General features: G+C 41.0%; 1 protein-coding gene across 1 annotated transcript in view; it reads right to left on the bottom strand.

The window, feature by feature from the left end:
- Window positions 1–5,321: 5,321 nt before the first annotated feature.
- The window catches only part of FER1L6 (fer-1 like family member 6), a gene marked incomplete at both ends in the record, with an annotated part of 145,669 nt that continues 138,169 nt past the window's right edge, over window positions 5,322–12,821 (bottom strand). The window contains 2 exons of the mRNA XM_082858894.1: window positions 5,322–5,508; window positions 6,864–6,964. Of these exons, the coding sequence (XP_082715020.1) occupies window positions 5,322–5,508; window positions 6,864–6,964 (288 nt within the window). The remainder of the gene's footprint in view (window positions 5,509–6,863; window positions 6,965–12,821) is intronic.

Raw genomic sequence — 12,821 nt, 5'->3', positions numbered from 1 at the left:
AATCTGAAAAGGCTACATACTGTATGATTCCTGCTGTATGACGTTCTGGAAAAGGCAAAACTCTGGAGACATGAAAAAGAGCAGTGGTGGGCTTCCCTGGTGGCGCAGTGGTTGAGAGTCCGCCTGCCGATGCAGGGGACACGGGTTCGTGCCCCGGTCCGGGAAGATCCCACATGCCACGGAGCGGTTGTGCCTGTGAGCCATGGCCGCTGAGCCTGCGCGTCCGGAGCCTGTGCTCCGCAACAGGAGAGGCCACAACAGTGAGAGGGCCGCATACCTCAAAAAAAAAAAAAAAACGGTGAGGTTTTCAACAAATGGTGCTGGGAAAACTGACTACATGCAAAAGCATGAAGTTGGACCCTTACCTAACATCATATACAAAAATTAATTCAGAATGTTTCAGAGTCCTAAACATAAGAACTAAAACTATAAAACTCTTAGAAGAAAATGTAAGATAAAAGCTTCATGACATTGATAATGATTTCTTGGATATAACATCAAAGGCACAGGCAAAAAAAGAAATGATAGACAAATTGGACTTCATCAAAATTTTAAAAATTTGTGTGTCAAAAGACACTATCAACAGAGTAAAAAAGCAAGCCACAGAGAGAAAATATTTGCAAATCACATCTCTGGTAAAGTATTAATGTTTACCTTCTGTTACCAAGCAGGAAAGAGAAAATAGATATTTGGTAAGTAGCTAGCAGTTTCTGGGATGGTTGAGTGCCTCCACCCTGCCTGTTTCTTCACATAATTTCCAAATCTAAGTTCTATGAGTTCTATGCCTGGTTTATAAAGAGCTCAGTTAAATGTTTGCACTCCAGAACTTGTTTTCTGCATTAGGGTTGGGGGGATTTCTACTGTAAGAAGTGGCAAAAATGAGAAAAGAAAATTGAAAATATCTGTGGAGAGCATGGATGAGAGATGCCAGCTACATTCTCTAACCATCAAACGCAGTGGTTCAATTAAAAAGAGAGGCTCAAACATGCATCCACACTGTTGTGTGTAAGATACTTGAAAGGTTTTAGGGGACATGGATGAACCCCTAGGACATGGATGGACCTTAAAAAATCTCTGAGGAATTTTCTGACTGGAGGCGGCCCCACCCGCTTTAAATCAATCATTAGGCAGCTGCTTATAAAGGAGAGAGCAGGAGGGCAGGGGCGGGGCGTGCGGCAGAAGGGAGGAGCCTGGGCTTGGATCTTAGATCTGTTATAAATGAGCTGGGCGATCTTGGAAGTCCCTGCAGCTGTTTCCTGTCTACAATGTGAGGCTGTTGAGAAAATCAGTGAGAAGATACATGTAGTACTTTGTAATCTATAACAGCACACAGCAAACATTAGTTGTTACTTAAATAATAAGCTCTCATTAATTTGGATACTATGACATAGAAGACAGTATATTAGACATTTTATAATCCTCTACCTCTATCCCCAGTAGAGGTCCACTACCCACAACCACAAATGCCCAAACACAGACAATCCTAATAAGATGGGTATTAGCTTCATTTTACAGATCAGAGAGACAGGATTCACAGTTGTTGAGTAACTTGCTCGAGGTCACACAGCTAGTGTCTACACCCACGTTTCAGTGCTTTTATCTCAGTCTCCAAAGCCCATTTTTCTTTCCACTAGTACAACAATTCAGTGAAAAATAGAGAGTGCTCTTTTCTCAGATGGCCCTTTATAAACTAGGGAGAGGAGAGACACAGGTTTTCTCCTGAGTTGGAAGGAACTACTGCTGTGTTAAAGGAAAGCTGAATTTAAGAGGCTTATTTGGAAACTCCGGAGGCAGAAATGTGAGAGGAAGTGGCAGGGTCTTTTCATAACCAGCTTCCGACGCACCTCATCCATTGTGCTTGAGAGGATTTAATGAGTCAGGGAAGGACTGAACAATCCTTCCTTTTCTTCCTGAGTCAATTGTTGCTTGAGAGGCTGAACAACAAATGGAAACATCTTGTTCCAGAGAGAAAAGCGTCTGTGGAGCCTCCTTACTTCATATACCATAATCATCCCACCGACTTCCAAAGCTCTGCTGAAGTGGCTTTCATGTTGGGCTGAATTAAAATGCTGGGGTGATATTCGATGTAGTAGACAGAATAATGCTTCCCTCTGCTAAAAAACTCCATGTACTAATCCCTAGAACCTGTGCATATGTTACTTTACATGGCAGTAGGGTCTTTGCAGATGCGATAGTTAAGGACCTTGAGGTAGGGAGATTATCCTGGATTATCTGGGTGGGTCCAATGTACTCACTTGGGTCCATAAAAGCAAGAACATTTCTGGCTATAGTCAGAGAGAGGTATGACTACAAAAGAAAGGCACAGAGGTATATAAACTTGCTGGCTTTGAAGATGGAGGAAGGGGCCACAAGCCAAGGAATGCAGGCAGCCTCTAGAAACTGGAAAAGGCAAAAAACCAGATCCTCCCCTAGGGCTTCCAGGAGGGAAGGTAGGTCTGATGATATCTTGGATTTTAGCTCAGTGAGGTCCATGATGAACATCTGACCTACAGAACTGTATGATAAATTTGTGTTCTTTTAATCCACTGGGCTCGTTGTAGTCTGTTACAGAATCAATACAAAATAAATACACTTGGGAGTATTATTGGTTGAAAGTTTCTTAGTCCATGTGCCAGAACATTTCTAAAACATAGGTCTCTCACTTCTAGATACAACTAGACTCCACATACTGCTGATTCCACCTGTAGAAATGATACTTATGACAGTAGCTACTATCCTTTGAGGACTGGCTTCATGCCAAGCACAAGCTACACATTTTACATACTTTTTCTACAATCTACACGACTCTTGCCAAGTAGGTAATAATTCCTTTTTTTCAGATGAAAAAATTAAGACTCAGTGATTGTGACCTGCCCAGGTAGAAATGACACAGCCAGGATTCAAATTTCCCTGTCCTCTCTGGCAGGCATCTTGGGTGCCAGAGATGGGGGTGAAGGTTGAGGAACCTCACCAATGTTCCAGAACCTGCTCTTCCTCTCCATCTCCATGGCTGTGGCCCTGACACAGGTCCTCATCTCCCACCAGGGTTTTGACTACTGCTTCCTAAAATGTCCCCGGCCTCTGGATCTCATCTTCATCAATCCATCATGCACTGCAGGCAGAGCAACTTCTCCAATATCTAGACTGGTTCTTGACACTTCTTTGTTTAAATTCTTCCAGGGGCCCCCACTTTCTGCTGCATAAAGTCCAACCTTCTTGGCTTGGCATTCAAAGCCATTCATAATCTGACTCTGAGTACAGTCCATCCCACTCCATGCTACAGACCCATCAATGCTCATTTTGCCACAGAATATGCCATGGTCTTTTCATCATAGTATATATGAACTTCCTTATGTGATAGACAAGGAAAGTATAGATCAGAGATGTGAAGTTAGCTGCCTTAGGTCACACAGCTTGTATAAAATAGAGTCAATACTAGACCCCCAATTCCCCATTAGACCACCCTGGAGCCTTAGAGAGATCATCTCTGATCCCTCCTCTTCCCTCCTCTGCCACAATTACTGAGTGAAAATAATCATCCTCTCTTGTGGGAAGGACTGCAATACCTCCAGTCTGTTCTCCATGTGGAATAAAAATCTAGTCATTCTTTTCTACTGCTTAAAAATCCTTTGCTATCCACTGCCCTTAAAATGAAGACTGAAGCCGTTAAGCGTGTGGGCCCTTAGATGACTTTCCAGCCCCATCTCAGGGTCCTTTGACTCTCACTTGGTACCCACCGTCTTTTAGACCACTTCATGTGCTTCACTCCCTCCCGCCTCAGGGCCTTTGAACATGCTATTTTCCTCTGTCTAGTGTGCTCTTCCTCTCCATCTTTCTTCCTTATCTTTTATCTCCCTTCAGTCATTACTTCCCTAGGAAGCCTTCCTGACTGCCAGACTGGCTACGGGTCCTCCTTTAGATGGTCTTTCTGCTCCCAGTACTTTGCCCCTATTCGATCCATCAGTCTGTATTTATCTGTGTGTGATTATTTGATTACTATCTTCTGTCTATCAAACCCTATGTTCCTTTAGAGCAAAGATTTAGTTTATCTGACTGTGTACTTTTGAGACCCTAGAGTTAATCACAGCAGTTGGAACAAGGATGGAACTCAATAATTAGCTGTTGAATGAATAAATTCCCCAGCTGTGAATCCCAATTTCCATTTATGTGTATTTTTGAGGGAAAAGAGCAAGAAAGGCACCAACTGTTTCAACTACTGGAGACACAGAATTGGATATCATATCCTGTGAGTTGCTTGGTGTTGTTGCTGGTATTAATTATGTTTTGCTTGGTTGGTTTGGGAGGAAAGATTCAAATGTTTTTAGAAGAACAAAACAAAACAAAACCACTCTGAACCAAATTTAAGCAGCAAGAACAACTCTAATCCGTCAAATGAATAGATTTAAATTAATCCCATTTAAGAACACAAGTAGGGACTCATGACAACTTCTTGGGAAATGGGTTTTCTGCTTCAAAATCTTTTTAATTCTTAAGCGTAGTATCTTTAGGGTCAGGGCTGCACAATTAGGCCTAGAACATTATTTTAATTTATTTTTTTTATACACAGGACAGGCCATGAGCGATAACCTATGTGTAGAACACCAGACAGAGCTGATTCCTAAATTATGCCTGCTTACCCCTTCTTCTGGCACATTTCTTATGATACCATCTGATCTGAAAGTGTTTCAAATACTTTTGCTAAAAGGCCTTTCAGCATTCCAACATCTTTTGACATAAAAGTAAATTTGATGAGCTCTATTTAACTTAGAAGAATTTTCAATGTTTAGCTTGTATTTATTGTGGATTTGAACAATGTGCATTGTTTTGTTCAACTGACTTGTCGTTTTACTGTCCAGAATCCAGAAGAAAGTATAATACCTTCCTTCCAAATCTGTCCTAAAGTAATGCTGTTCTTTTCCTTTTCAACGTCACCATAAATGTATGTTGTGCTTTTTCCTAAACCTCATCCATGAAACACATTCCTTACTTAGTGCTCTAGAAAATATTTTCCTAAGTCAATTTGAGGTCACCATTGATTACTATGGGGTAAAGGAGCCATTATTTCATCCTGCCCATGTACAAAACCATGACTTAAGGCTTTTAAATTGGAAAGGTAGTGGCAGGGTAGGACTATTCCTCTCCCATCTCCTCCAAGAAGAGCTGATCTGTCCTTAGACATAGGGAGTGGCTCTTGGGCCCTCTGGGTTTATCCCCTTAGCAGCCAGCACAGTGCCTGCACAGAGCATACATTCTTATACATTTACAGATGAGGAAGAAGGGAGGAGGAGTAGAAAGGGAAGGTCTGGGTCCTCCATGACCCTCTACGACGAGCCCACAACGATCCTTCGGCTGATGGCTCCCGGCAAGGTATAGATGAAGAGGGCCAGGAAGATGATGAGGACGAGCAGAATGAAACCGATGATGATGTACTTCTTGTAATTCCTCCAGACGAGGTGGTACAGGCACTTGAAGGGGGTCACAAACCAGGAGAATGAGGTGTCTGGGCGGCTGAGAAGGAAGCAAGAGAAGATGAGGGAAGGGGCCATGTTGTCAACACATAGGAGTCTCAAGACCTCAGGAAGGATTTCTGACTCCCAATCTCCAGGGGCCCACGAAGAGAGGCCCGAGAACGGGCGAAGACCATGTTGCCTTGAAGCAGAAGCAAGCTAACATTTTGGGTGATAATGATTCCTCATCATTTTAAAAGTTGGTCTGGAGGAGGGCAAGAGTTTGGTTAGGACCCAGCCAGAGAACTGAGGGCCCTCTGTCCGTCCCACCCTGACCAGCTCAAGCCCTGCCTCTCCCATGAAGCCCTTCCTGACTACCCCAGTCCACAATAATTCCCCTCATTCTGAATTCCTACCTCACTCGTGGCTTGACTTACCCACTTTTTGAACCTAACATATGTCTTCCACACTCTGATGACTGTTTTATGAACCTGTGTGTTCTCTCTAAACAGACTGAAAGCTTCTGGAAGGCAGAGTTTATATCTTATATTTCTTTGGTGTTCTTCAAAGTGTTTTTTTTTTAGTAGGTACACATTGTAGGAGTTTAATAAAGAATTTTGAATTAATGAAGCACCAGTTATGTTCCTAACACTATGATAGATGAAAGGTAGGTACAGAGAAGGGACCACCTGTCATCATGAGACACTTGGAGTCCAGGGAGGGGTAGGACAAATACAATTTGAAAGAGTATTTTGTGTACACATTTCGTATCTATATATGTTTACTTTTTAATTGATATATAACCATGGTTTCAATTGAATAGGGTAACACTTGCTGCTAGTAATTCTACTTCTGGAAATTTATTTTAAGGTGATAATTTATAAAGGGGAAACATTTTTATCGTGTTATAATAATAGAAAAAAGGTAGAAGTAAATTAAACATCCAGTTACGGGGTGGCAACCAACTCAATTATGGGTATCAAGTCTATGGACTATTCCACAGCCATTTAAAAATCCTAATTATGACAACTATGGCAACAAAGCAAAAACTTTCAGCAAAGGATAAATATGAAGATAATTTTGTATGCATAATTAGAGAAATAGAAAAAAAATTCATGTGAAACTTATATTCCCATGAAAAAAATAGCAGAAAAAAACATATGAAATTATTCTAGAAGTGCTTATGTGGTAGTTCTATGGAAAAGTGTCCTGTCCATTTGCCAAACACTCTATAATGTTTTTGGAATATTTTTCAATTATAGAAATAAAAAGCTACACTGATTGGATGGTACCTATTAACTCCTCACTTCTCCCAGCGGGATGCTCTAGAGAAATGTTTTCATCCTCTGATATGGGGACCTCAGAGGGTCCTTCCCATTTCTGATGTCCCCATCCCCATCCCGTGACTTCACTCACTTGGGCTTGGCCAGGGGCTCTGGCTCCTTTCGGGCTTTTCCAACAGGATTTTTCTCAGCTTCTTCTGCCGTAACGAGGTGGAACTCAGCTTCAACCTTGCCCTGCACAAAGACAAACTCTCAGTTTCTAGTCACAAAGAACTTCTGGGGGCAACGCCGACCTTCTAGAAGAAGTGTTACCATGTGGGAGAATGTCAGGAAGGATTGTGACTATCCTCCTGCTTTATTTTGAGGAAATATTATCTTTTCGGTCCTGGGAGAAGCCATTTTTATGACCGACAATAAAAGCCCTGGAACGACGTTACTCTTGAGTTTTGTGAGAAGAGGGGGTCCCACGTGTACACATAGACACACAAATGCTCAGTCACATGGACTATTTCACTTGTAATCATTTAATATCTGCAGAAGTAATATGAATTACAGAAAGTAAGAATTAAAAGGGGGACTAATTACTTGAGTGGCAGAACCCTTTTGAATCTGCTGCCCTCTTTCTTCTCTGTCAATGACTCTCAAGAGGAGATGGGTGGGTATGGACCTACATTTGCCAAAAGGCTTTTCTGTCATCCTTCCTTGTTTTTGTTGTCCCCTCTAAGTGTTTTAGAATTATCCTTTTATTCTAGCACTCTCTCTCCCCTTCTCTTCCCTCAGTAAGAAACAGCCTCTTTGGTTTGAAAATTATGAGTCATATGCTTCTTCAGAGCATTGTGCCAAAGATAGTGGCAGAGATGTAAGTCTTGGGTTATCAAAGGATGAGACAGGATGTCTGCAAAAGGTAGGAGTTATTCTTTCTTATTCATTCATTACTTTTGGGGACCCCCTGTATGCCAGGCACTGTTCTAGGCCTGGGGACTTAATGATTAAGAAAAATAGGACCCTTGATCTCCTGGAGCTCCCGTTCTTGGTGGAGGGGACCCTCTCTCCTGCCTCCTTTGGTTTTGTGGATCAAAATTCAAGGTGATAGGAGGGACACAGACGTGGCTGGAGACTGCAGCATCACCAAAGTATTTTAGCCCCTATGATTGCTGTTAAAGCTTGTCTTTCTGAATCCCATGTGGATGGGGTATTACCTGACTTCAGAGGCATGGTTGATTTCCTACCCCAGTAAAAAGGTCTAAGATTCTGATGAACCAATGGTCTTTTGTTAATTTACCTATACTTTCTGAAAAAGCCAGGGCTTTTTTTTTTTTTTTTTTTTTGGTACACAGGCCACTCTTGTGGCCTCTCCTATTGCAGAGCACAGGCTCGGGACACACAGGCTCAGTGGCCATGGCTCACGGGCCCAGCCGCTCTGCAGCATGTGGGATCTTCCCAGACCGGGGCACGAACCTGCGTCCCCTGCATCAGCAGGCGGACTCTCAACCACTGCGCCACCAGGGAATCCCATGCCAGGGCTTCTTAACAAGCAAGTTTAGTTGCTGGCAGCCATGAAAATGTAATCGTGGGAGAAATCAGAGAAAAGTAGAGTATTTGGGGTGAGTTTGAAGCTGGAGAAGAGAGGCAGAGTCATGGTTGTCTGAATCAGTAAAGAAGCACAGTGGGCTTTTATTACAAGTGAAGTCATGAGTTCAGATCTAGGTGGTCTCATCCATTCTTTAGACTAGTACCATGACCCGACTCAGAAGGCATTAAATTCCTATGATCCAGAAATATTCCTTTAAAATATGTATATATGTACTCTCTCTTGTTCCTACTGAGAAATTTTGGCTCCATTGGCAATGACTTGCACATAAGGCACTCAGGAAGTATTTGAAAACCAGGAAAGAAAGAATATAAAGCTTCTATCCATTCTATCACATCTATCAACAGTAGAGCAATAGTAATATAACTCTAACTGTAATTGCAATGCTTTATTGAATGCCTGTTTTGTCCCAGGTCTGTTCTTTTTATCTATTATCTATCTATCTATCTATCTACCTATCTATCATCTATTTATTACAGTGACTAGCAAAGTAGGTCTCCTTTATATTGATAGAGAAATGAAGCCATAAAAGTCAAATAACTTTCCCAAGGTCACACAGGCAATAAGTTAACAAACTGGAATTTGAACCAAGGTCTGTAAGATTCCAAAGCTCATGCTCTTTCCATTATAGCAGGCTGCCTCCCAACTGCCTGACAATTGGACTAGAAGTTTTATGAGGACCTTCCCAGCTCTAACGTGAGATGATTCTATGACTGTCTTCATCATGGCCACCTAAAAGCATTTGTCTTCTTGGGTCTTAGTTTCCTCATCTATCAAATGGCCAGAGGCTCTTTAAAGCAACTTGGCTCTAACTTCTAGGTTTCATGAAAGGCAGAGTTAGAGCCCACAGTGCCCCTGCAAGATTTCACAACTGGAAGAAACCCAAGAAGCCAGCCCAGAACTCATGGCAGAGAGGCTTCCAATCTGCCAAAAGGGTTTATTTCCGGATGTTTTTCAGCGATGATCTGAGCGCCACTGAGCAATATATTTATACGCTGGGAGCCTCATCCAACTCCTCTATACTTGATAGAGCTTAAGAGTCACTAACGAATTGCTGGGCTCCAAAACGTTTGGAAGAGAGGACAAAAATCAACAGAGAACAAGCTAGGACGAGAGTGAAAGGATCATAGGTGTCTTCATTCCCTAACAATAAGCTCAGCCCTAGTGCTGTATAACTTGCACGGTGGTATGTGAAGACATTATTCCATTTAAACCATTTGACAGCCTGGCAAAACAAATGACATTTTTATTCCCATTTTACAGCCCAGGAAACGAAGGCTTGATGATGTTTGCTAACTTGTGTTATAAAACTAAGATTTGTACCCAGGTCCTCTGATACCAAGTCCCATCCTCTGCTGTTTTATGTGTCCAAGTGGCTCCTTTTTGTGGAAAAAAAAAAGCAGCCTATTTATTTAACAGTGACTCAATATACCTTTTCTGTAATGTTCAAGAGGGGCCTCATAGTCATTGCCATGGCTCCAGCATTAGAATGTAGTTTTGATGTTTCAAATAAAATGTTGAAAAACACACTTGCTATATAGAAACATTGTTGCACAAAAGAAGCCAAACACAAAAGAATACACGATGTGTGATTTCATTTAGCTAAAGAAGGAAATAGACATGATCAAATGATGAGGTCAGAGGTCAGGAGAGTGCTCAGGACAGGGGCAGGAGGGGTCTGGGTCACTGGAGAGGTTCTGCTTCTTCGTCTAGGTGTTCAGTGCGTGAAAGGAGTGTTCAGTGCGTGAAAATCCATAATTGGCACATTCTTCTGTAATGTATACTACTCGTTTCTGTATGTAAGTATATTATATTTTAATAAATTGGTTTTAAAAAGAAAAAAAAGAACATGTTTTTGACTTCCATCTAACGACTTGCCTTGGGTAGCTTAAGGAATAGTATAGCATAGCGGAGCACAGGAACTGAGTGGGTACGATTTGGTGCAGACAAATTGGCATCTGAAATCGTGCTCTACCACTTACTAGCTGTGTGACCTTGGGTGAGTTACGTGCCCCCTTTGAGTCTCAGTGATCTGGGACGTTAATAGCATGTACCCCATCAGATTGCTTTGAAAAATAAATGATACAACACTTATAAAGTGCTCAACGCAGTGCCTGGTGAATAGTAAACACTTAAAAAATCATAGTTGTTAACTTCAACACTATTTTATGGACAGAAACGCATAATTTCCTGAGAAATATATTCTGCCCATTCAGAAAACTCCCAGAGAAGTCCCAAGGATGCATATTCCCACAGGAAAAAAAAATGCAAAGAAAAAAAGGAGGCAGAGAATATGAAATTAATTCTGCCCTAGGCATAGCAGTTGTTAGCTAATATCATGAAAAGCCTTGTCCCCGCTTTACTGCCCTGCCTTTGCAGTCACGAAGCATTTATCTGGTATCGCAGAGGCAGCAGGGGAAGGTGTTTACTGACATAGTCTGATAAACGCTGCTCCTCCTTCCGTGTCTCTCCACACAGAGGGTTCCATGTCCTATTTCAATCATCAGTATTCAACCAAGTACCAGGTAGAGGTCTTAAGCTAATAATATCCTCCAAATGTAATTTTAAATCAGAGCTAGAAAAAATGGACAGTGTGAGAGACTATCTATTAACCTAATGACATCTATGGATGGAAGAAAATGACAAGGAAAGGTCCTAAAAAGACTAGATTGGTTGTATTGCATCCATTGTTTATGGGCTTCAAACTTCACTGGGCCTGGAGGGTGGACGCTGGGGGAGGCTGAGAAGTGATTGTGTTCAGGTTGGACATGCCTTCTTCAGCAATAATTATTGCTTATTAAACACAACTGTCACTCATATGAGATGAGGCATTCACATACATTAATGGTGGGAATGTGTACTGGTAAATCCTTTAGGAAGAGGAATATATACCTATACATACATACATACATATACATATATATATATACACACATATATGTATCTGCACACGTATATATGTATGTGTGAGTATATGTGCATTACAGTATATAATCATACTCTGGACCTGTGAATTCCATTTCTGGGTAGCTAATTAAGGAAATAATTCAAAACTCAGATAAACCTTTAATGCACAAAGCATAGTCATTATTATTTTGGATGTTCAAATTGTCCTATTTTTCACAATGAGATGTTGTGTAGGAGGATATCCATATTCTCAGGAGATGCATAGGGAGTCTTTAGGGGTAAAGTGTCAGAATGTCTACAACTTACTCTTAAATGGTTCAGCCATTGTGTGTGTGTGTGTGTGTGTGTGTGTGTGTGTGTGTGTGTGTGTGTGTGTGTAAACTGTATCCATATATTCACATATACAGACAAAATAAATAAATCAAAATGTCTACAAATATTAAATCTAGGTGGTGGGTATATGGCTGATCATTGTACTATTCTTTCAACTTTCTGCATGCTTAAATTTTTTAATGCATGTATGTTGAGGAAAAAACACATGATTTAACTGTAGCATTTCTATTTTGAGAATACAAAGAATTAGTAATATTCATAATAAAATGTAGGGGAATGCTCATTGTAACACTGAATAAAGCAAAATGAACAAGGCATTATTTTTAACATAGAATGATCACTATTATATAAAATTAACCAAAATCTATGCATATTGGGAATAACCAAAATGTTAGCAATAGTTTTCTTTGGGTGATGTGCATATGGGCGCTATTTCTTCCTTTCCACATTTTTGTGTCTTTCAAATTTCCTATAAATGCATATAATATACTTTGTCTTAAAAATGCTCTTCACATGAAAATACCTCCACTCCTGGAGAATCTGAATTTGCCACATACTGTTTAGATGATTTGTCTTGTCTACCAGCTGCCTCAGCTACGCTGTGAAATTCTGGATGGCAGAAATGTGTCTTATTGATCATTGAACCTTTAGCTGCTAGTGTACATGGCCATAATAAATGCTGACAATTGTTTTTCACACTAACCTGGAGGTAGTTTTAGTTGTTATGCTCTTGGGACTTACCTGGGCTACCTAACTGTAGACTTGCGAGATTAACCTGTAAAAGAAACTTCCTGATCTCCATCTTCTAAAGGAGTGATTTCTTTGAAGGTTGCTTTTAGTAGGATAATGCATATAAAATGCATAATGCAATGTGTTTCATGAAGAACATGTTCAATATATATTCCCTTTCCTTCTCCAAAGGGTACCCATTCTTTTGCAATTCCACTGGAGCTGTTTTTCACTTACTATCCATATTCCACACTAGGAGCTGTGTGACCCAAATGTCTAAATTACACTGCTTGGGTGTACAGATAAGCAGCTTTAAAAATAAGCCTGGCAGGTGGCAGTGCCCATAAACAAACCCCTCCTGGCTGCTGGTAATTGGAATAAGATGACAATGATGTTCTGACTGCTGGCTTCAAGGCACGGGAGGGGAGTTCATGCAGAGTTGGAATTAGAGAATGTCTTTGCTGGAAACACACCTTGGAGGTACCCAGTCCAAACTACTCATTTTATAGACATGGAAACTATAAAAATTAA

This window comes from Leucopleurus acutus (assembly GCF_964270905.1).
Source record: "Leucopleurus acutus genome assembly, chromosome: 17".
NCBI classification, from domain to species: domain Eukaryota; kingdom Metazoa; phylum Chordata; class Mammalia; order Artiodactyla; family Delphinidae; genus Leucopleurus; species Leucopleurus acutus.
This window is presented reverse-complemented; position numbering and strand designations above follow the sequence as displayed.